The sequence below is a fragment of the Buteo buteo genome, chromosome 27 (assembly GCF_964188355.1).
Source record: "Buteo buteo chromosome 27, bButBut1.hap1.1, whole genome shotgun sequence".
NCBI lineage: Eukaryota > Metazoa > Chordata > Aves > Accipitriformes > Accipitridae > Buteo > Buteo buteo.
In genome coordinates, this window is record NC_134197.1 from 9,600,787 (window position 1) to 9,621,912 (window position 21,126).

The following is a 21,126-nucleotide window of genomic DNA, read 5'->3' on the forward strand; positions in this document are numbered from 1 at the left end:
CCTTGCGCCACAGGATTTGCTTTTTCCTAGTTTTACATCGAGTGATTTTCAACCCAGACAAAGAAAAGAAGTGCAGTTCTTTTTCAAGTTTATTGTGCAGCATGTTTTAAGTAAAAAGCAAGACCGGTGAACATGAAATAAAGTACAAAAATAAATACACTTTTATAATGGTAATACAATTCCACACAAAATAAAAAGATAAATATGTATAAATACAAAACATCAAGTACAAAACCAAATTCTGGCACTTGTCAAGAGAAAGGCCTCATGAAAGTTAAAAAAAACTTGTGCTACAATGTTTTATTACACAGATTGGAGGCATGCTTAAAGTAAAAGAGGTTTAGATGTGAAACCTGAACAGGAGGTAAGCAGTTTTACTAACACTTAAACTAAACCTATTTTTACGTCAACGTATTGCCTATGCTAGTAATAAATACAGCACATAAAACTTCCTTTAAAAACATCAACCTTTAGCATTATCAACAGCACATCTTGTCACCAGTGACACAGGTTACTCTTGCCATTGTAAATTTTTCCCCTCTTAGGATGTTTTCCACTCCTAAGGAAAGTTGGGAACCAAAACAGAGCTTTGATGCCTACTGGGTGAGCAGGAAGCTTGCCTCAGGCATTTTCAGTATTCTGTCTGCAATTGTAAAGATCCACAGCATTTGGATGGAGGAGGCAGGTCCTCCACTGGTGTAAACTCTTAAATTTACACCATTAGGGGAGCCCTCCCCCAAGCTTTCAAATAAACACCGCTGTAAAGAGCCACCGAGCAGTATCATTCCTCAAGGTGTTCTGGCAGCATTTTTGCCATTTTCTAAGTATGTAATTTGGGTAACTTACTGCATGGTATAAAACATTTACTGCATGGTATAAAACATTTGAACAATGTCACCAGCTGAAGAGGACAGACTTGGTGATAGATAAAAGCCAAAACTCGTGCTGCAAGCAAGCCAATTCCCTCATCACTGCCCATGAAGATACTCTCCTCATCCCACCATTAACATTCCTCTTTCATGCTATTTAACACAATGAAATTTCTGCTCAGTCTTTTTTCTCTTCCATCCCTGTCACCATGTTACAAAGCCTCCAAAATTAGGGTGTTGCATTGTATCGATACTGGGAAAGCAACAAAATATTGTTTTCACATTCTGGTAGTCAGTTCTCTACTACTACTGTTACAGAGCAGAACAGTAAGCACTGCAAAGACTTAAGAGAGCCAAGCTTTCCTCTGTTGGACTTTGAATGTTAACATCATGTCTCAAGATAATTAAAAGACGGAAGTTACAGACTTCTGCTCCCCTCAAGTTGAAGCATAACATCCACCAATATGAAGACCAAGACAAAATATGAGCATGATCTTTTAATGTTAGATTTTCATAAACGTAAGAGTGTGTTTGCTGGGATTTGGTAGGGATTTACCCTTTCCTCCCCTGAAATCATGATTTTGGTACAAGGGCCTCTTAGATCCTGGTAGAAGAGAAACTGCTTAGAAAAATTGCAACTGTCATCAACAAAACATAAGATATCTTAATTATTATTATGGACAATCACTTGCAAGTCTGAAATGGTAAAACAATTAAAATCTTGCCTTCTGAAATTTCTGTAGAACGTACACTTCTCTTCATCTTTGCCAAAAGTTGTTCCCATAAAAAAATGCAGGAGGCAGCAAGGAAAAAATAAAGGACTCTTTCAGCACAGTGTTTGATCCACCACATATATATAAATGCACAATTTCGGTATAGTCTGTCTGCCCAGCAGTTAATCTGGGTTCATGTCTGTCCAACTCGGCAGAAATGTAAAACTTCTAGGTCATTAATATTTAAATTGAGGTAATCTCATTCATACAGAAAGTACATTCAAAAAGGCTGCTGACAAATTCACTGATGTAAGAGCTCAGTTTTGTTTGAATTTTTTTTTTCTTACTTAACTGCTTTAACTTTATGGTATGAAACTAAAAATATATACACATGACTTATGGTGGCAAGCATACACAGAAATTGCAATTTTAAATAATGCAAAAAGCGTATGTCAGACACAAGAATTAGAGAGTGTGAAAAAGTCACAAATTAACTTAATGTTGCCCTGTGGTGGTCTTTAAATAAACAAGATTATGAATCTTACGTGTACACAGTAGTATGAATATATAATAAATTTTAACATGCAATTTTTCCACAAGTATTAGAGCTTCACAGCCCTTTATTACTTCAGTATGACTGTCTTAATGTGTCATTGTCTGGAAATGGCAAAGTATGTTTATCATTTCTAAATATACATATACGTATAGAAGACGCAATATTTGAATCAGTGCTGAGAATGCCATAATTAAAAAACAGCCATTTTATCCCAGTGAGTGTTGTCTTCTTAAATTGTCACAACATTTGGCTTCTTTCTTTGGGTTCTTCCTGCATATGCTCCTAAAAATGAAGTAAAAACATTACCATTTTACAACTATTAGTACTGGTTTTTGTAACAGGATTATCCAACAAAAATAGCTGAAAAAGTTTAGGACAATTTTTTTTTAAGCAATATTATATATTCACTGGCTACTTTTAAAATTACAGTTTTCATGTTACACCCAAAACACCTTACAAAAAGTACCTATAGGTTTGGAAAGTAATGACATTTCATAGTATTTCCTTCCTCAGTAACTATTCCACCTTCTTTTCTGCTTCTCTAAAACATCCACAACTACAATTCCCAGGTTTTTAAAAGATAAGTCTGTCGCATCACCAAGACAGAGATTAAACGGCTGATAAGTGGTACTCTGCCATGTACTACTTTCAAACAAATTATCAATTAGAAGAATTTAATAATTAAAAAAATATAATACAAGTATTTAAGATAACTCCTTCCTTTTCCCCAGCTGCCACATTAATAAACGAAGAGACAGCTGCAGGTTTCCATATGTCAATATACACAAGCAGAATTAAAAGTGCAGTATTATTAAGGTCATCAGGCAGAGCCCTTGTAAAAGGAAAGCTGCTCAAGTATAAAAATAATAACAAATAAAAAAATCTCTCCATGTATATTTAGAAAACCATAGTATACTATGCATAGCACATGTATCTTCCAGTAATAAGGATTTAGCACTGCAGGCTGCTAAAAGTAGCACAACTCAGCATTCGTTAGGTTCAGGCAGTTACCGAGAGTGTCCAGCAATGTGAGCAAACATTTACCACATGGTGCAGAGCAGTGGAAATGGAAGACAGCCATGGAAGAGAAATAATTGGCAAGCAATTAAATGAAGGCGACAGATAAAGTGGCAGTCCTTTTTAGGCTCTTCAGTTACTCTTTGTCAGAGTTGCAGCAGTTACTTACAGGTGTCCAAGGGCTACGTTCAGCACAGTGCAAAGCAGCTTTGGAAATGCCCACAGAGACCTTACCACAGCAGGATCCCTCACATCTGAACACTGTTTCCCACTATACAAAAAGGCATTCTCGCTGGCCCAGCACTCTCCAGTGCTGTACTCTTCAGCTCACCTGTGATCTTGTAGGACAAACAACCAGGCTGACAGGCATGATGCTTTATTAGTGATTTAACACAACCTCTTAATTCTCCTCAAGTGCACAAGTTATATAAAAATCTCACATACGGAATAGGACAGTATAGGGAAGTGTAAAGAACCCAGCACTAGGTTTGAAGAAGCCAAATTTTATTAAAAAAAGTTACAGTCCTTCTGAACACAATTATCACCCAACCTTTCTCAGCGCCAGGGGGAGCAATTACACGAGGCCTCTCTCCTGTGTCACACAATTGACCTGCTACTCACACATAGCAAGTCTGACGCCTTCCTGAAGTGCTGCCTTGAGTGCTGGCACACTTCACAGCACACACCGTGTCACACGGGCCATCTGCGCCCTGCTCAGTCTGGACAGGCATGTGGGAAAGACCACGCTTGGCCAAGTGCTGCTGCCACCCAAATACTCGATGTGCCTCATGCCCCACATTTCTTTTCCACAACACTTACTCAGACTGGCCAGAAACAAAGGAGATGAATATGCCTAGTTGTAGCAGCAGCCTGATCTCAAGCACCTTCTTTCTAATACAATCAGACCACATTAAATGCCTTGCCTGGCACAGCTTGTAGGCTATTGTCTTACTACCTTGGTCCTATTTAAAAGAATAATAATAATAATAATAAAAAACCATCAGATAAGACTCTTTATGGATTTATCAGTTTGTACTTTTCTCTTTAGCACAGAACTTTCGATTGAAGGAGTACAAAACAACAAAAACTAAATTTACGATCACCAGTTGATTCCTAAACAAAATGACTTCTTGCCAGAAAATGACAACAATCAATCAGAGAGGTATTAAAGCTATGAAGCACTTTGCAGACTGAATTTAAAACAACAATTAGAAGAATGGAAAAAGAAAAGAAAGAAAGTAAAAGGAAAGTTGGATGAGTACATTACTGTTTTCTTCTGAGGGTTTGTCTCATGTCTAATTTGAATGTATTTATAATAGCTGTATTCTACTAACCTGCCTTCCCTTTCGCCCCTCTAATAAGCACAATTTAACTGGGAGTCAGGGATGAATGAAGACAAGAAATTAAATCAAAATATTACAGGTTAGGAGTACAGCAGACTGGTACAGTTGCAGATACAAATAAATCTCTGTATTGCCTAGAACAAGCCACTGCTATCAGTCTGTCTTTTCCAACATGCACAACTTCTACTAAAATAAGAGAAATATATGCATTTGTTTGGCTTTTTACACTTTCTTTTCAAATTGACTTGAGATTATAGTTTCTCTGTCTATGGTCCTTCCCAGACAGAACTTATTGCCTCACTACAGATGACTTTCATGGATCTCTCTTGAAAAAGACACTTTTAGTACTTCAAAAAAAACCCCATATTTTAAAAAAATTATTAACAAAAGAAACCATTCAACATACTGCCAAGCCTTTCCCTAATCACATTTTATTCATATATAAAGAAAATCGTGTTCTATTTAAATGTATTCAACTTAAGCTTTGTTATTGCAAAATCACGCAGATTATTTCTTTTATGCGATGTGTTCCTCATCTAATAATTTCAGAAAGCATTTCTATTCATTTAGTACGAGTAGTCTAACCTATTTATAAAGGAGCACATGGAAGTATTGGTATTACATCATGGGAACATGACACGTCCAAACACAAAATGAGTTTATGTTGTGCAACAAGAACTAGGGAGCATACAACTGATTAGCCATATCTGCTTTAAGTTCCAAGAAGGCCACTATAGAAGGCATTAAATGGCTTTCCAGATATTCAACAAATAGCAGTAAGGAAAGGCAAAGAGAAATTTAGAGATATATCCCAAAGGATTCTTTTCATTGCCAATTATCAACTGTCACGACTTAGATAATTACGACTAAGATAAACTCAGGGACTTAGCAGAGCAGCACATGCTACCAACACAGAAGAGTAAGAAAGAATGCTTTAATTGGATATCTGATGCCAGACGCAATGTAAAAAACCACTGTAGATCATTATGAGCTGAGCTGAGAATGAATTATACGAGATCGGGGATGGCATCCAAATCTCAAATTGCTACTAAACTTGACACTGATACCACCCTTACACTAGTCATACTGTAACTCGTAGAGGTCTTGATTGTTTTGTTGTCCCTGTTCTTCAGCACTCTCATTTACTTAGTTAATACCAGACACATTTTTGCAAACTTGCAGATGAAAACTTGCCTTAATGGCTACCTCTGGTTGCTAAAATTATATTGCTTACTTTATTTTCTTCTTCATATTTCAGAGAGATTATTTACTACCTTTGCTAAATTTTCTGTACTGTCACTGTGTGCAACAGAACTGCCTTGCTCTACTTTAGTGGTGACAGCACTGCCAGGAGCATTTGCAACAGAAAAACAAATGAACAAACCTTGGTTGTAATCTTATCATTTGCTTTTTTTATTTTCTCCTTTTTTTTTTCCTTCTTCAAACTGAAATGCTACAGAAGTGTATGCATAATTTCTTACTATACGTCCTTCTATGGCCACTTCTCTTGGCTTCACAAAGTACTATGAAAAGACCAAATACTCTGGGAAAATATCACATTTAAACAGTGTACACACTACACTAAAACTCACAGATACTCTCTGCCAGCATTGCTCCAGGGCAGTCATAAGTAAGATTTTCCCTTATAGGAAAGGTTTGATACTTAATACATAAAGGTAATTCAGATCACTGTGGAAAACAGTTGAAATCCTATTACATTACAAATTTGCCTTATTAAGCCCCAAAATGCCCAATTTTTATACTTGACTCATGGAACTCTCCTTTAAGAACAAAGTGTAATTAAGATCTTAAACAGTTTTAAAATCTATAAAATCACTTCACCTTTTGATAAATTAAGGCTTGTCACTTAAGAAATTTAAAATCCGATTAAAAAAATATATGGAAATTGTGTAAGATGTTTCATAGTGTTTTATTCCCTTCATGCCTGAACAGGCTGAAAACTGAGAGGTTTGGCACTGTTATCAAACCTTTTTAATAAAAGGTAACCAATCAGTAATCCCTGGATGTAAGTACAGGAATACCCCACTTTTAAAATTGAGTCATTAAGACTCAAACATTCTGTAGGATGCTACAGTAATATACAGTATTTTAGGACTGTATGATGACTGAACACCCACTGATAAGTCTGAAACTGTCCTTCCTGTCCTTTCAATAGGCTTCATGTTGAAGATAAGTTACACATGCGTACAGAACTAAGAATCAAATGACATTAAGATTCTAATCCAAGTCTATTTTGACTACTATTAGCTTCTCAAACAGTTACAGTGAATATATCTGGCAAATTTTTTTATGACTGTGCATCTCGTGAGCGAAAGCAAATGAGCTGTGCAGTATATTCTACGTACTATGTTTATAGAACTTGAAAGTGGATGGTTAAGTTACCAGCACATGTTTGTTTGAAGATAGGTTAGCTTTAACACATAGCAAAGCAGGCGCACAAGAAAAGGAAAACAATATATCGCCCATTTACTTTTTCTAGATACTAGTAACTTATTTACTATAAGATCCAAGCACCAATTTTCTACACACCTGAAACAGCCTTGTTAGACACTCTGCTCTCTGAGGCCTTCTTTCTATTTTGCTCAACCCCCTTCATTGAGGTCTTAGGGGTTCTAATTAAATATAAAAGAGTTAATAAGTCACTTGCAACAAAGTTGAAAGGCTGTATCCAAAAATATAAAGACACTATCAAACTGTGTTTGGCACAAAAACATTTTTACAGTGTCCCACAGAGCCGCCTCCTAAGTATGTGTACAATTCCTATTGACATTATTATGGCTTATGTAGACACATTAAATAGGAGAACAACTCCCCATGAAAAGATTTTTAAAACTCTATTCAAGAAACTGATTCAGTTCAGATACTGTGGCATTACAGTCTACATATAAAAATTATATATTTCATTCAGTGGAAGCAAAGCTTCATGGAATGAATGTTACAAATACAAATGTTGGAACAGTGTAAATGGAGACAATACACAAGAGGATGAGAACACTAAATATTTTCTTGCAGTATAAGGTAAAACAAAGCTTCATCACTCTCTCAAAGTACTGTGAAAAGTAATTATTTTTACTTTGAACAACAGTTGCAGCAGTATGTGTAAATATTATTCAGAAATCACTGTGCTCTTGCATTTTGCATTTACTTTCATCTTTAGGATTCAAACATGTTGTGCCCTTACCCTTGTCTGCAAAGTAGTCTATGAACTGGGGCATTCTGTCCTTGATTTGGTTGAAGTACGCTGTTAAAACACAAACTTTTATTAGTAATTTTTCCCTTCTTTTAGAAAAAAAAACAACTCACAAGGAATACTGAATTATGCATCATGTTTCACATAACAAATTTCAGAAATGCTAACAGGTTCTGTAATGCAGATGACATGTAGGCAAAAGTGGCAGGAATTAAAATTCCAGAATAGGATTACTACTTCCGCTATTTAAAACAAAGAAACAAAAAAGCACACAGGTAAAACTCCCTCAGCAGTGCCTTGGGTTCCTAGTCATTGATAAGAACATGCAGGAAAAAAGGACTGAATCACTTCAACTTGTCATTGAAGACCAAACTGTATTAGTAGACAGCACATCTTCAGAGCTTTTGGCTAAGCATGGCATAAAAATTGTCTTTAAAGGATGCCGGGTATCTGACTTTTTATACTAGAAAAAGATAGGCCTCATAAGAGAGGGGCTGAACAGCAACTATTGAACACTGTAATTCTGTGATCTAAGCAAACAATCACACATCTAGAAGCAAGAACTTTTCTTCACAACAGAAAGCCACTCCTGACAGCTTCCTAACGATAAACATATCAATGATTACATTACAAAGTAAAGTGTATTAAGAAAAGTAGTAGTGTCAAACTGAAGTTTAAGAGATACTAATAGAGTATCTCAGTGAAAAACCTTGAGCTTGAGCACAGAGATTTAAAGCCATAAATAAAAAATTTCTGAAGATAACATTTCAGAACTGACTCTGAAGAAAATAAATCTTTTCTAACTTCTAATGAGCTAATAAACCCCTTTCTCAGACCATGCTAAATCAGATTTCATTACTGTCCATCATAATAGTGACAGGAATTGAGCTGACTGATGCAAAACCAGCAACACAGATCAAAGAATCTGTCGTTATAAGACAGTTCGTTAAAAGCATCCTAATACAAGTAATCTTCACTCACCGGCTTTCAGGAGTTTTTTGTTTTATGATTATTTTTTTACTTGGCATTCCCATTTCTGAAGCCCTAGAGAAATAGAAGTATTGAAACATATTGAAATTATAAAACCATCATCTAGGTCTTAAGCAGAAACAGTAAGAGAATACCTACAACAAGATCTTCATCTACATGTAATACTGCCAGAGCAGTACTACAGATTATCACTTTTTACTCATGAGCAAGTGTAACACAACTGTTCAGTCCACTGTGTTGCAGGATAATGCCTGCTACCACCCCACCCCCCAAACTTTGCTGGAGATACTCTATCACGTATCTCTATTGCTAGGCACCTTAGAAAGACTGATAAAATAACTTAGAGCACTTTTTACAATTTACAGAATCAACCATAAACTAAGTGCTCACCACCGGAATACAGTATAAATGCACAACTTAGAACAAACATTCCTCCCCCATTCAAACAAGAAGTCCCTTAAAAGCAAAAGCGAACTACTATTACTAAGACGCCACACACCCAAAGACTGTTTTTTATTCATTCTTGCTAGGAGAAACATTAGTTTGCAAAGAACCTCTTACTCCAAAAACTTCTTTTTCACTATTTCCAAAGCCTCCTACTCATCCTCTTGCACCCCACACCCCACCACCACAAACAGAGAACCGCACATACTTCATGTACTTTTTCCTGTCCAAAGATTTCTGTGTAGCTGTTGAAAGTGTTGCTCTCTCTCTTGGGCTCTTTACTTTATCCTAAAAAAAGCAAAAGAACCGACAATAACTGCTCTCTTTGAGCTTAACCTGATCCGACCTGCCTGTATTCAAAGAAATAAAATTAAAAAAAACCCCAAACAACAAAACCAACAGTGTTTTCAGTGCGAAGTTCACATTCAGGCTAAATTAAAGTTTTTTTTTTCTTTTTTAAAATTAACGGATCTTCCTTATATTACCAGATTTAAAAAGTTTGTGTGCCATAACAAATTCTTGCTATGGGCTTTTTGTTATTACTTTCACTGTGTTTTTCATTGTAATTTTTATACATCTACACATTAAAAGTTTCAACATAATAATCTGCTACTGCACTGACCCCTTTTTTTTTATTTGAAGTTACCTACAGAAGCATAATTAAACAACAGTTCAGATTTAAAAAACTTTTTACTGGGTGAGGAATAATCTCTTAAAAGCAAAATGATTCCGTACTTAAAGTCTTAAAACAGTTTACATTATCTTGAACATAACACACCATTTGCCTGAGCATCTTCTCTTTACGAACTTCACGATCATGACGCAGAATATTCATTCTTTCCGATGCCTCCATTGCAAAAAAGATGTCATGGATGTCATACAGAGCAGCTCGCAGCTGCAAAGAATAATTAAAATTTTAATGAAATATTCAGTCAACATTCCCACGCTTTTGATCATCAAGTTCTTCTCACTTTCAATCTAAACAAAGCACTTGAAAAGATAATTTTGAAATCTCTCTTAATGTGTCAGCACAAAAATGGAATCTTCTCTTCACAGCCATAATTTAGAATTTGTACTTTAAACAAAGTCACTGTGAAGATTTTGGATATTTATACCACAAAAGCAGAATAGCTAGGAAAAAAAAGAAAAAAAAAGGTTTAAATTGTGTCACCTGAGCCATTACTCTTTCATGAAGGGATGCATCTTGTGCTGAAACACTTCCTCTCTTTAACGGGGCTTCAGACTGAAAATTTTTTATGAAGTCCATAGTATCCTGAGTAAGGCAGAAAAATAAGATTAAGCACCAAGCATAATCCTTCACAAGAAAGGAATCATTACAAACTGTACGCATAGGACATATATTCTTTGTTTGACTTGGACCTTATGACTCTAAGCAACACAACACTCAAACATGTTCACATGACAGACATTCCCAAATTCTTCTGAAAGCAGAAAATGCATGATTTCACCTGTCAATTGAAGATAGGAACAAAAACAAACAGGAGGACAAGCTGCATAATATAAAAATGCTAATCTTACTTTTACAGTTTGCTTAAGATGTTTCAGTTTTTCTGTCTGCAGGAGTCTACGAGTGAGAAAACCCTTTGCCACAGCAGTGATCTTATCGAACTTCATTTGTATCTCTGGACTGAAAACCTTAAAAGAAAAGAAGCGTTCTCTAAGCATTTGATAAAAAAAGCAAGACTTACGAATTATTGCTCAAATAACATCAATCATGTGACATAAGTTTTCAGGTAAGAAACAAGCTGTTGATAAAGGTTTTGGCTAGGCCAGAAGTATCCACCATAATACTAACTTAGCAGAAGCAATATATTGTTATAGAATTATTTTGCATATATGAACAACTAGAAAAATACCCTATACAGTTCTCTCATGTAATCGAAGTCAATATAGGAAGGGATACTAAACTTTTCTGTGAGATTTATTACTGCACAGCTATTATCAAGTTAACAGTGTCTTACAAAAACTAGAGGGCTTTTTAAGCTATAAATAAATCTTTTTTTTTCCTTACCTGAGTCCACCTAGTTTTGATCCTGTTACTTGGCCTAGATACTGACGTTTTTATAACTCCACTACCTGATGGTCCCCAGAGAAAGAATGAAGTTTCACTTGTTGAAGCAAAGGTGTTAGGAGTAGTAAAACCTGTGTGCAAAGCAGAATGTACAGTTCAACACACACTTTTCCATAAAGTAATGACCATGTGTATGCATACACTCAGCTCAGAGACAGCAGCTTTGTTTACGAGGTCGATTAGAGCCAAGAAGCAATCTGAATATTTCCGATTCACTTCCTAGCAATATTTGCCAAACAGAAGACAAACCAAAACATTTCATAATGTTCTGGAACAGGTCAGAGGTGTTCCATCAGTTATAGCTGTACTTCCTTGCAGTTGAGACTCCTTGGCATAGCCCCTCTAATCCTCCTGCACAAACAAGAACACCTGGCCCGCTGCTGTGCAGCTACGTATGAGGATGAACCTTCTGTGACATGATGCAAATCCACATCCTCATCCTTGATCAAATGAGTTTACTCTTAGCTTGTTTTCCTCAAATATGCCCTACAACAATTCTGTAACAAATGCAATACATGGAATAGTACAAGGATAGCTGAAACTGTGCTAAATGCCAGCTAGACAAAGATGCAACACAGAATTTGTTTTATATATGCTGTCAACAGCTGAAGGCAACAGCTGTCTGCATATCCTGACCAACAAGTGCCCAAGGACAGGAACACTGCATTTATCAATACAATGGGGCAGCTGGTCCAGTCAAGTACTGTAGAGCAAAATGTATCACATTTAATCTATATTCTACCCTCTCAGTTTTACCAATGCTGGTGGAGTTTGCATTATGGACTGTCTCCAGCTGAGACTGCACACTTTCCAGCAAGCCACTTTCGCTTTTTTTCCTCCACTCCAACTCCATCCTACTGTTAATATTCACTTTAGAAATTTCTATTTCCGTTGTAGCAACCTTCTTTCCTTTCAACTTTCTCTCCTGCTCTTCCAGTTCCTACAAAAGAAAGAATCAACTATAAGACTACTTTTCTAACTCTACAAAACAATAGGATATACATTTTAAAACCAACTGCTTCCTGACAAACTGCAATACAACACACATGCCCTTTGCTTAGAATTTTTCCTCTTTTTACCTTACCTTCTGCAATTTCTCCTGTTCTCTCTCTTGTTCAGCTATCAGAATCGACAGCTGTTGTGCATGCTGTTCTTCAAGTCTCTTCCTCATTTCTTCAAAGGCCAACATTTTAGTTTTTAAAATATCTTCTGAGAAGATACATTACAAAGAATCAAGTATTAAATAATTTCTATATGATCTTTGCCACAGACATACATGCATTTAACAGGAGTAATTTGCATCATCAGTAAAAAAGTACAACGTATCTTTGACATCAGGTTTCCATTGTGTATTGCTAAGAACCTCATCAGTTACTATAGTCCTTCAAAATATATGCATGTTCATATTTGTGGGATAAGCATGTGAATAGAACAGCAGTAACACCAACTGAGCCAGTATTAAAATAAGAACACAAAAAGTCTAGCTCTAAGAATAGTATACCTACACTTGCTTCAGTGAATTAGAATTATTTATGCCACTTCAGCTTGACTTGGTAGACACATACAGATGTAACACAGTCTTGAATTCGAAGACAATACCAACATAGTGATTTGCAACCCATTAAAAGGTATTTTCTTTTAATTTATATAGGCTATCTTTTCTTTCAGTAGTCTTATTTAGACCTCATGGAATAAAACATAATTTTCTTAGTAAAACTAAATTCCAGTTTCTACATTCAAATGGGAAATTAATATTTGTGCTGTCAAATGATACCCTTGAGAATAAATACGGAATTCACAGAACTGATACACAATGTTTTAGCTGATGTTTCCTCATAAATTGTTTAATCGCATATTTGTTACAAATAACTGTTATAAGACTTCTGACTCCAAGTGACTTCTAAGACAGCAATTACTCCATTCTGTAGCAGTTAAAAATGGCTCAAGTAGCAAGTTGAATTTCAGAATTTGTCATTAGTTAAAATTAAATAATGAGGTTCCTGAAAAAAAAATAATTTACACTCAATAAAATTTTAGCCTTTTGATATATATACATACTTAGAAACACCAGTGACTAACGATCATTGTGTTTTTTTCTAAGAGATTTATAAACTGAGAAGTAAGTTTAAGAAAAACCCTCAACTACAGGAAATCTTTTACCTTTTGCCATACTATCAGGGGCTGCATTCTTGGTAATGTAAACTGACGCCACAGGGTATTTCTGTTCTTGCAACCACTGCTTCTCTTGTTCTTCCATTCCAACTGTTAGAACACAGGGACCATTTTCTTTTTGGCAGTTGTCGGTGTCCAAATCAAGTCTACGTTTTACCTTTTCAAAACTATTTTCTAGAAACTGCTCACTTGCTGGGGAAACACTTGGAGTGTCCATCTGCTGTCGCACATTCTTGCTCTGCATTAGTAGCGGGGACGGGTTTTCTACATCGTAAGATTTATTGAGTTCTACTGGAGAATTACATTTAGTATTTTCTAGCAAACTAGACGGTTTGGTTTCATTCACAGGTAGGAGCTTCTGTGCTACTGTAGACTGACTGATGGCAAATGGGTCATTCAATTTTGGAGCTACAGTATTAGTACTAGTCTCTACCTTATATGGCCCTCTGCTGTCCATCACTACCTGTCCTTCCACTGCAGCCAACAACGTTCCTTTGCTTTCCAAGTGCCCAAAGGAATGGCGATTCGGTTTGCCCACCCCCAACCCATCACAAGGGCCTGAAGAATTCCTGTTGACACCGGGAACTCTGCCAGGGCAAACCATAGTGAAGTCCACCATGAACTTTGGCACTGATTCAGACACATTATTTTTATCTGCAATATCTTGCATGATTAAATCCATCGCTCTACCCTTGCCTTTAGGACTTAACTCATAAGCATTCACAGGGTTATTTATAACGATGTGTCCCATTGATAAAGGTCTTGGGCGCCTTCGGTGCATTTTAGGGCTCATGCTTGGCTCTGGGCTTGGCAATTTGGCATAAGAGCCGGTGAGGCTCCTGACAATGCTACTGTCACGATCAAACGTAGAAGTCTTTTTAAATTCTTCATCTGAATCCGAATCCACCAATGGGGGTGTTCCAACTCTCATAGGTATGTCCACTTTAGAAAAACTGGATAAAGCAGACATACTTGTGTTATTTGTATGAGTAGAGGCACCTTGGAGAAGGGTATTTGATTTATTAATACTGGGTTTATCAAGTGTTGGAGTGGTGCAACTTCTGCCGGTAAGCTTTCCTCTTTCTTTCACAGGGTCAGTTGTTTTAACACCATCGTTTTCTTTATCTGAATGACTTTCACTCATACTCCTCTTTGAATTACTTTTTGAGCTACGTTTGGTTTGCTCTTTCTCTATGTACTCCCTAGATTTCTTCATCAGGTTCTGAAGACTCATTACGTATGGATCTTGGACTTCCTCATCTGATGGCAACCCTCCTACTCCCTCTTTCTTTTGCAAAGCACGTGACGCAAGCTTACTATGCATGTTGTCAGGAGATGCAGCCCTTGGACAAGGTACGTCTTTTGAGATGCAATTCTCGCTTTGCTTTGAAAAAACATTTTCTTCTGCTGCTTTAACTACTTCTGTCACAGTGGATGTCATCTGCCCAGTAGTATCTGATGGCTTAAGTTCTGGTGTCTTTTCAAGCTCTGTGGAACCATGCCTTTCAGGAGAACATGCCACATTGACATCTGATAGAGCTGTGAAGTCAGTCGAAACTTTTGAATCTGAATCAGGGCAATTATTCTCAGCCTCCTGCGCGTTCACATCACTCACGCTAGGTCTTCTCCTGATCTGCAAATAAAAATTGAGAAAAAAAAAAAAATCATGTATTTTCAATGAAATCTCAGATTCTCAGGTTTCTGCAAGCTTCACCTGACTTTAAAAAAAAAGAATGCTACCACCTTAAAACCAATAAAAATTTTCAGATTGACTGTTACCAATTTCCTACAATACAGAGCTCTTTGCAATGGGAAGGAGATTATTGGAATTAAAATATAAATTTAAATAATGGTCCACTCAGAATTTTACTCGTACCAAGTATCTGAATGCAAAGATGCTCTTTTCTTCATAAGGTAATTTGGATAAATTCAAATAATTTTATGGCTTCAAATTATCTTGCAAGATTCCTCTTAAAATATTAAAAAATTTTTACATTAAATAAGAAATGTAATTGCAAAATTTCAGCATGAAAAATAGACTAATCTATAGACAACTAAGAACAAATCAACATAATTCCTAATAAAAATAGTGGAACTATAAAATAATTTGTTCATTTTTTTGTTAATCCGGAGACAATTAAATACGAGTTTTCATTTGTCAAGTACTTGGAAAACTAACTTCATTTAAGCAAGAATTACATGCTACTTCTAGTGAGCATTTGTTTAAAAGGATTTTCACACTACAATTATCCTATAGGTTATCCTGTGTGTTGCAACTCAATTATCAAGGGGACACCTTTGAAAAAATAAAAAAGCTAACTTATTTTTGTATTGAACCTATGTTCCTGGTCTGCTCTTCAAATCCCAAGCCAGACGACTGTTGCCACGTACACTCCAGTACACAGTGCAAACTAGTAAGTTTTGTTTGCCACCTTAGTAACTCAACAAATTCAGTGTTAACTGTACTTGTTGAAGCAACAGGTTAATTTAAAGACTGTATTACAACTGTTTCAAAGACAAATAATACTGCTTGATTAGATGTATTTAATAGTCTTTTCCATTTAAACCTCTACTAAATTCACCATTGAAGCAGCAAAGAAAATATTTGCAGTAAAATTATAAAGCTCACAACAGAACACAAGTTGTTGCAAAGGTAATTTTAATTCTGTAAGCATAAGGTTGAATATAGATCATTTTCTGACTAAACTATAAGCTTGCAAATAAAGCAAACCAGTTGCTCTACCACTGGGGGTATTGTTCACTTGTTTTTACAATCTAGTTGTTTCAAACGCTGTTACAAAAGCAACAGTCACCCACCTGGTGAGGTCTGTCTTTTGCATATACCAAAAACAAGCAGTGAAAAGCAAGTCCCATGCATTACAACGAATGTAGATACTATCAATAAATAATCAATTATCAGGTCACATAGCATGAAACACTAGCAAGTGCTGGTTCTAGAGAGTTACCTGCTATTAATTTCATGTTTATATTGGTGAATACTTAAACCCCAGCACTTTAAACATAAGCAGAGGTTTTCTGTAAAGCTATAAGAAGGCTTTGGACTAACACTACCTGAACATTTTCTAGAATCTCCTGAACACGATTCAATAAAGCTCTTTTCCGGGAGTTCTGTCTCCAGGTCTCTAGGTCCAGTGCTTTCTGTTTATATTGCTGTATTTCCTTTTTCTTTTCAAGGTTAAGCTGCAAAAAAGAGTGTAAGAAACATAGTTTATATCGCTAAATGCAGATTTCAGTATGGAATTACAGAAGTAAATTAGAAAGAAAAACAACAGAACAAAACAATAGAAGAACAACAATCACCTAAGTTGAGACTTTCCGCACATTTTAAATGCCAGCTTCTTTTTAACCATTTATACTTTTCTTTTAATGGAAGGTGCACAAAATGCCTTCTAGGCACACATGCAAATAAACATGAATGTAAAAGGTCATTTAGAAAAAAACCTGCATGAACATTACATGCTACAGTACCAACGTCAAATGACACAGGACTCAGACTGCAGGGCAAGTCTTCCTCAGGCCCCTATGGAGATGGGAGGTTTGGGCATCCTGTAGAGCCCTCTGTGACCAATCTTCCTACCTGTACTCAAACTATTAAGCTCTATGAAGAACTAGCTTGCACCTGCCCTCTTGAACCATAGGTGAATTTCACAACAAGGCAGAAATGTATGCAAGCAGTCTTCTGGATCCTTTTGACAATCAGAATCTGAAAATCTTCCGAGTTACTACTTTAAAATATGTAGTTTGGATAAAAGTCAAAACTAGATCTACAAAGCTACATCTACAAAAATTGGTTTCACAAAGTTCTACAAAATTAGATAGTCTCAAGTCAAATTATGCATTTCTTCTACGAAACCTTAAAATATCCACCCATTTGTACATGAAAAATATTACAATATATCATTTAGTCTCCAATGTGTATCTGTATCATGACTTTTGGACATTGTTGTTAGAAAGTGTCTTCGTTCATACTTCCCCTCGCTGAAACAAGGAAGTCAGCTGCATTATTGCACAAACTACCAACAGTCTTCTGCTTGGCTCTGTTTGCATTAAGCACAGAATGACTTAACATAATTGATGAGCCTGCGAAATACATTAGAGGAAGCTGCAAACACATGGAAAAAAAATTTACTTAAAAGCTTAACTATCTCAGTATTTCCTATGTGCACTTTTTTTTTTTTTGACACTTTTAAATGAACTCACACATTCAATATTTGGAATGTCAACATGATTTTACATGAAGTTAAACCCAGCAATAACATTCATCTTTTTAATACCACAAGCATTTTTACTCCCCTTGTGAAGACAAGAAGTTCAAGAAATTAAAGCCAATGCAGTTGGTGTGAAAAAAAAATACATTTTACCCCTTCACTTTGTAAAATTAAGGCTAAGAATGCTTAGAATACACTAAGCAGCAGGCCAGATGATACCTGACACAGAGCTGTACCTTCAGCAGAATCATTACATGTGGACGTCAAAGCTAGTGCCAATAGCACAGTTAGCACACCAGGGAAGAAAAGAAAAGAAAAAGGGAAAAAAAAAAAAAAAAAAGAAAAGCCTTACCAGAGGGGAAAGCACAGGAACGCCATGGAATTGAATGAGGGAGATATTTCTGTGCTGAACAGTGACAGAGGTTTCTCTTTTTATTGTCTCTTCTTGGATTCTGGAAAGATGCTTCTTACAGAATATTTCATAGTCCTCCATCTTCATGTTAACTAAGCTGCAAAGAGTAATAACATTACCCTTCCATGTACTTCCGAGACCATGAAGGGAAAACAACATGACAACTAATTCTGTATCACTATATTCCGGGAAACAAGTTAAACATTAGAAAACTCAGTTATGTTTCTCGTCTTCCTACCATTAACAGATGCTGCAAAGCTGTTCTTTTTTTCCCATATAAAAATAGAAGCCGCATATATGAGCAAAAAAAGATGATGACAGGTACACTGAGAAGCAAGCAGACATTCAGATAATCAGGATTTACAAAACTACACACACTACAGATAACCTTAACAATTTCCGTCATAGATTAAACCTTTAAGGTCTCCCACGACTATCAGATAGATGCTATCAACTGTAAAAAAAACCAATAAATAAAATTGCAGCCAATCGTAAATATTGCAAAAATAATTAAGCTGGTATTAAAGCAAGACCAGCCTTTATATTCAGGGGCCTGAGAGGAAGCCGTCTCCCTCCCCTGAGCCTCCTCCTCGACACATCCCTGGGTCAACAGCCGCCAACGCTTCCACCCGAAAAAGACGTTACAGCCTTGTTTCCTTAAAAGACCCTACGCGTCTCTCACTGCCCATCCCCACCGAAAGCGGATCCAAGCACACCGGCCGAGGCCCGCCAACGCTTTTGTTCCCCTCGCACACCCCTTCGGCCCGTCTCCGCCTTCCTCCCGCCCGCTCCGGGCGCACCGAGCCCTCCCCGGTCCGCCCGGGAGGACCCCTGCTCCCCGGCCCGGGCGGCAGCTTCGCCTCGCCTCGCCTCGCCTCGCCTCTCCTCTCCCCTGGGCTGCCCTGCCCCACGCCCGCCTCCGGGAGGCAGGTGGCACCGGCGGGGCCGGGCCCGGGCCCCGCGGCCCTCGCCGCCGTGTCGTCGCCCCCCGCCACCGCGGGGCACGGCCCGGCGCACGGCCCGGCCCTCGGCGAACCACTCGGTACCTGCGCGGGGCTCGGAGCCCCGGCGCGGCGCGGCCCGCTCGCTCCTCTCACCCGCGCAGCCCGGGCGGGCGGGCGGGCGGCCTGCGCGGCGCTGCCGCGCTGCCCCGCCGCCTCCCGGCAACCGCCTCCCGGCAACCGGCCCGCCCCGGCCCCGCTCCCCCGCCGCGGCACTACAAGCCCCAGCGCGCACCGCGGCCCCGCTCCCGCTCCTCCCTCCTCGGGGCGGGCCGCGGGGAACACGGGCGGGGCACTGTCTTTTGGGCCGAAAATTTAGGGGAAAAAAAACCCCTCTTGATTTGGTCTAGGAAAGGTCGTGAGCTCCATCTACAAACCCCTTCACGCAGCCGAGCCCCGCTGTCGGTTTGGGGCGAGCTCCCAGGCAAAGGTAGCTCCAATTTTCAGAGGTACGAGGTGGGACTGAGGGCTGCCCTGGTCCTCTTGATTTCCAGCGACTTCCACCCGCAGGTCTCCAAGACAAGTTCCCCTGTTAGCACGAGTGAAGCCTGTTCTGCTCTATCACGTTAAATATCATATGGCTGTGCAGTTCTTCTATAGTCAGGACCACAAATGTGCCGCCAGCAGGTATTGGTTTCATTGAATGCGCTGTGACGAGAAAGATAAACATGAGAACTTGTTAATACGCTCTCTGGACACAGCATCACAGTGTCACCGCAGACATCCTATCCCTCCCGCCGGGGCGGCAGGCAGCTGCTGGTCCAGCCGGCCGAAGGAGCAGGTAATACTCACCCACGAGGCAGGTCAGGCGGAAAACACATGCTTGTTTGCCAGCACTTGGCCCAGGCAAATTAATTTAAATTTATGGAAACATCTAGTTCCTGGTGAGCATTTAGAGATGTTAAAGCTGTCGTTCTTGTTTCAAAAAACGACTCCTTCACCTGCTAAATCTCTTCAATATGTTAAATATTATTGAGAATTTTTTTTAAATCTACACCTTTAATCTTAGCAAATGCTGTTGTTTATCAAAAGATTTTTAAATATGCAAGACATTTAATTAGCCATTCCGTATTTGTTATGTGTCTGCATACATATGTCTGATTTTTCTTTAGGTACATCTGGCAGATGCACAAAACCATAGACAGAAAAGAATATTTGAGATGCTCAGAACCAGCTAGGACAATATGTGACAAATATTTACCTCAGCTATTAAAAGAAAAAATTAAACTGGGTTTAGAAGATTGCCTGCTGCCTGTTCCACCTCTGGTTGGCAAGAGAGCCTCCCTGCAAAGTCAGTTTCTTCCCATCCTTCCCACTGAGAACACACACACACACACACAAAATAAAAATCCTCATTTTTGTTAATACAAACCGCTATTTCCTCTGCTTTGCTGTTCTATCTCCAGACTGAACAAGCCCAGTTTCTTCAGCCTTCTCCCATTTCCCTGTCTCGCTGCTCCTTCCCGTGGATTCTTTCCCGTTGTTTACACTCTTGTCACGCACAGCGGTAAAAGCGAACTTCCCGCTCCAGCGGGAGCCTCTCCTCACGCGGGCGGGAGCCGCGGTCCCTCGGGTGACCCCCGGGACCTCCGCTCCCCTCACAGCACCGGGGCCGCCCACTCCGGGGCTGGGTTTGTGAGGAGGCACGAGCCGATAGCTACCCACCTCACACAGAGCGTTAGCTACATAACGTATACAGCAGGTAACATTGTACTGAGAAACACGATCATTAACTGGAAAATAACTAATATTATATGTCGAATTAGTTAGGTGGCATAGCTGGATAGAACCCCCGACGCTCTCCAGACACGCGGGTCTTACGCGACAGTCTGGGCAGCGGTACCTTTCCTTCAATTAACACCATTTATTTTTGTCCGCGCCGGTTTTTATCCGGAATAATCCGTATTTTCTCGCAGGGCTCCTCCGACCTTTACCCGAGGGGGTTTCTCAGCCCCAGGACCTGCCGGCCTCGGCCTCGGCCTCGGCCCCGCGCCGCCTCCACCCCGCCCCTCGGCGCCTGCCGGCGGGCGGTGCCAGGCGGGGATTGGCTGGCGGTAACAGCCGCCGCGCGCTGGTT

The 21,126-nt window shown here is 38.8% G+C and overlaps 1 protein-coding gene across 8 annotated transcripts; it reads right to left on the reverse strand.

Annotated features, from left to right (window-relative positions):
• Positions 1 to 71: 71 nt before the first annotated feature.
• CCP110 (centriolar coiled-coil protein 110) lies at positions 72 to 20,855 on the reverse strand. Of its 8 annotated transcripts, XM_075058641.1 has the most exons (16): positions 20,422 to 20,855; positions 19,427 to 19,697; positions 17,989 to 18,145; positions 16,480 to 16,608; positions 13,396 to 15,040; positions 12,320 to 12,444; positions 11,992 to 12,175; positions 11,176 to 11,306; positions 10,683 to 10,799; positions 10,315 to 10,416; positions 9,922 to 10,038; positions 9,352 to 9,431; positions 8,691 to 8,753; positions 7,701 to 7,760; positions 7,049 to 7,131; positions 72 to 2,420 (listed from the first exon to the last, which is right to left on the reverse strand). In XM_075058641.1, exons 3-16 carry the CDS (start codon positions 18,133 to 18,135, stop codon positions 2,368 to 2,370), a joined length of 3,036 nt encoding a protein of 1,011 aa, XP_074914742.1. In that variant the 5' UTR covers positions 18,136 to 18,145; positions 19,427 to 19,697; positions 20,422 to 20,855; the 3' UTR covers positions 72 to 2,367. The 8 variants fall into 8 exon arrangements, with proteins under 8 accessions (XP_074914742.1, XP_074914745.1, XP_074914744.1 ...); XM_075058644.1 differs by lacking the exon at positions 19,427 to 19,697; XM_075058643.1 differs by lacking the exons at positions 19,427 to 19,697; positions 20,422 to 20,855 and adding an exon at positions 19,146 to 19,253.
• Between the last annotated feature and the right edge of the window lie 271 nt (positions 20,856 to 21,126).

Excerpts from the sequence above, each read along its gene's own strand:
- CCP110 (XM_075058645.1), bottom strand. The coding sequence starts at position 18,207 with ATGTTGTTTTCCCTTCATGGTCTCGGAAGTACATGGAAGGGTAATGTT. Across the intron at positions 15,041-16,479 it reads AGATTCTAGAAAATGTTCAG|ATCAGGAGAAGACCTAGCGT; the intron begins GTAGTGTTAGTC and ends TTTTATTTGCAG. Across the intron at positions 9,432-9,921 it reads AGAAGATGCTCAGGCAAATG|GATAAAGTAAAGAGCCCAAG; the intron begins GTGTGTTATGTT and ends TGCTTTTTTTAG.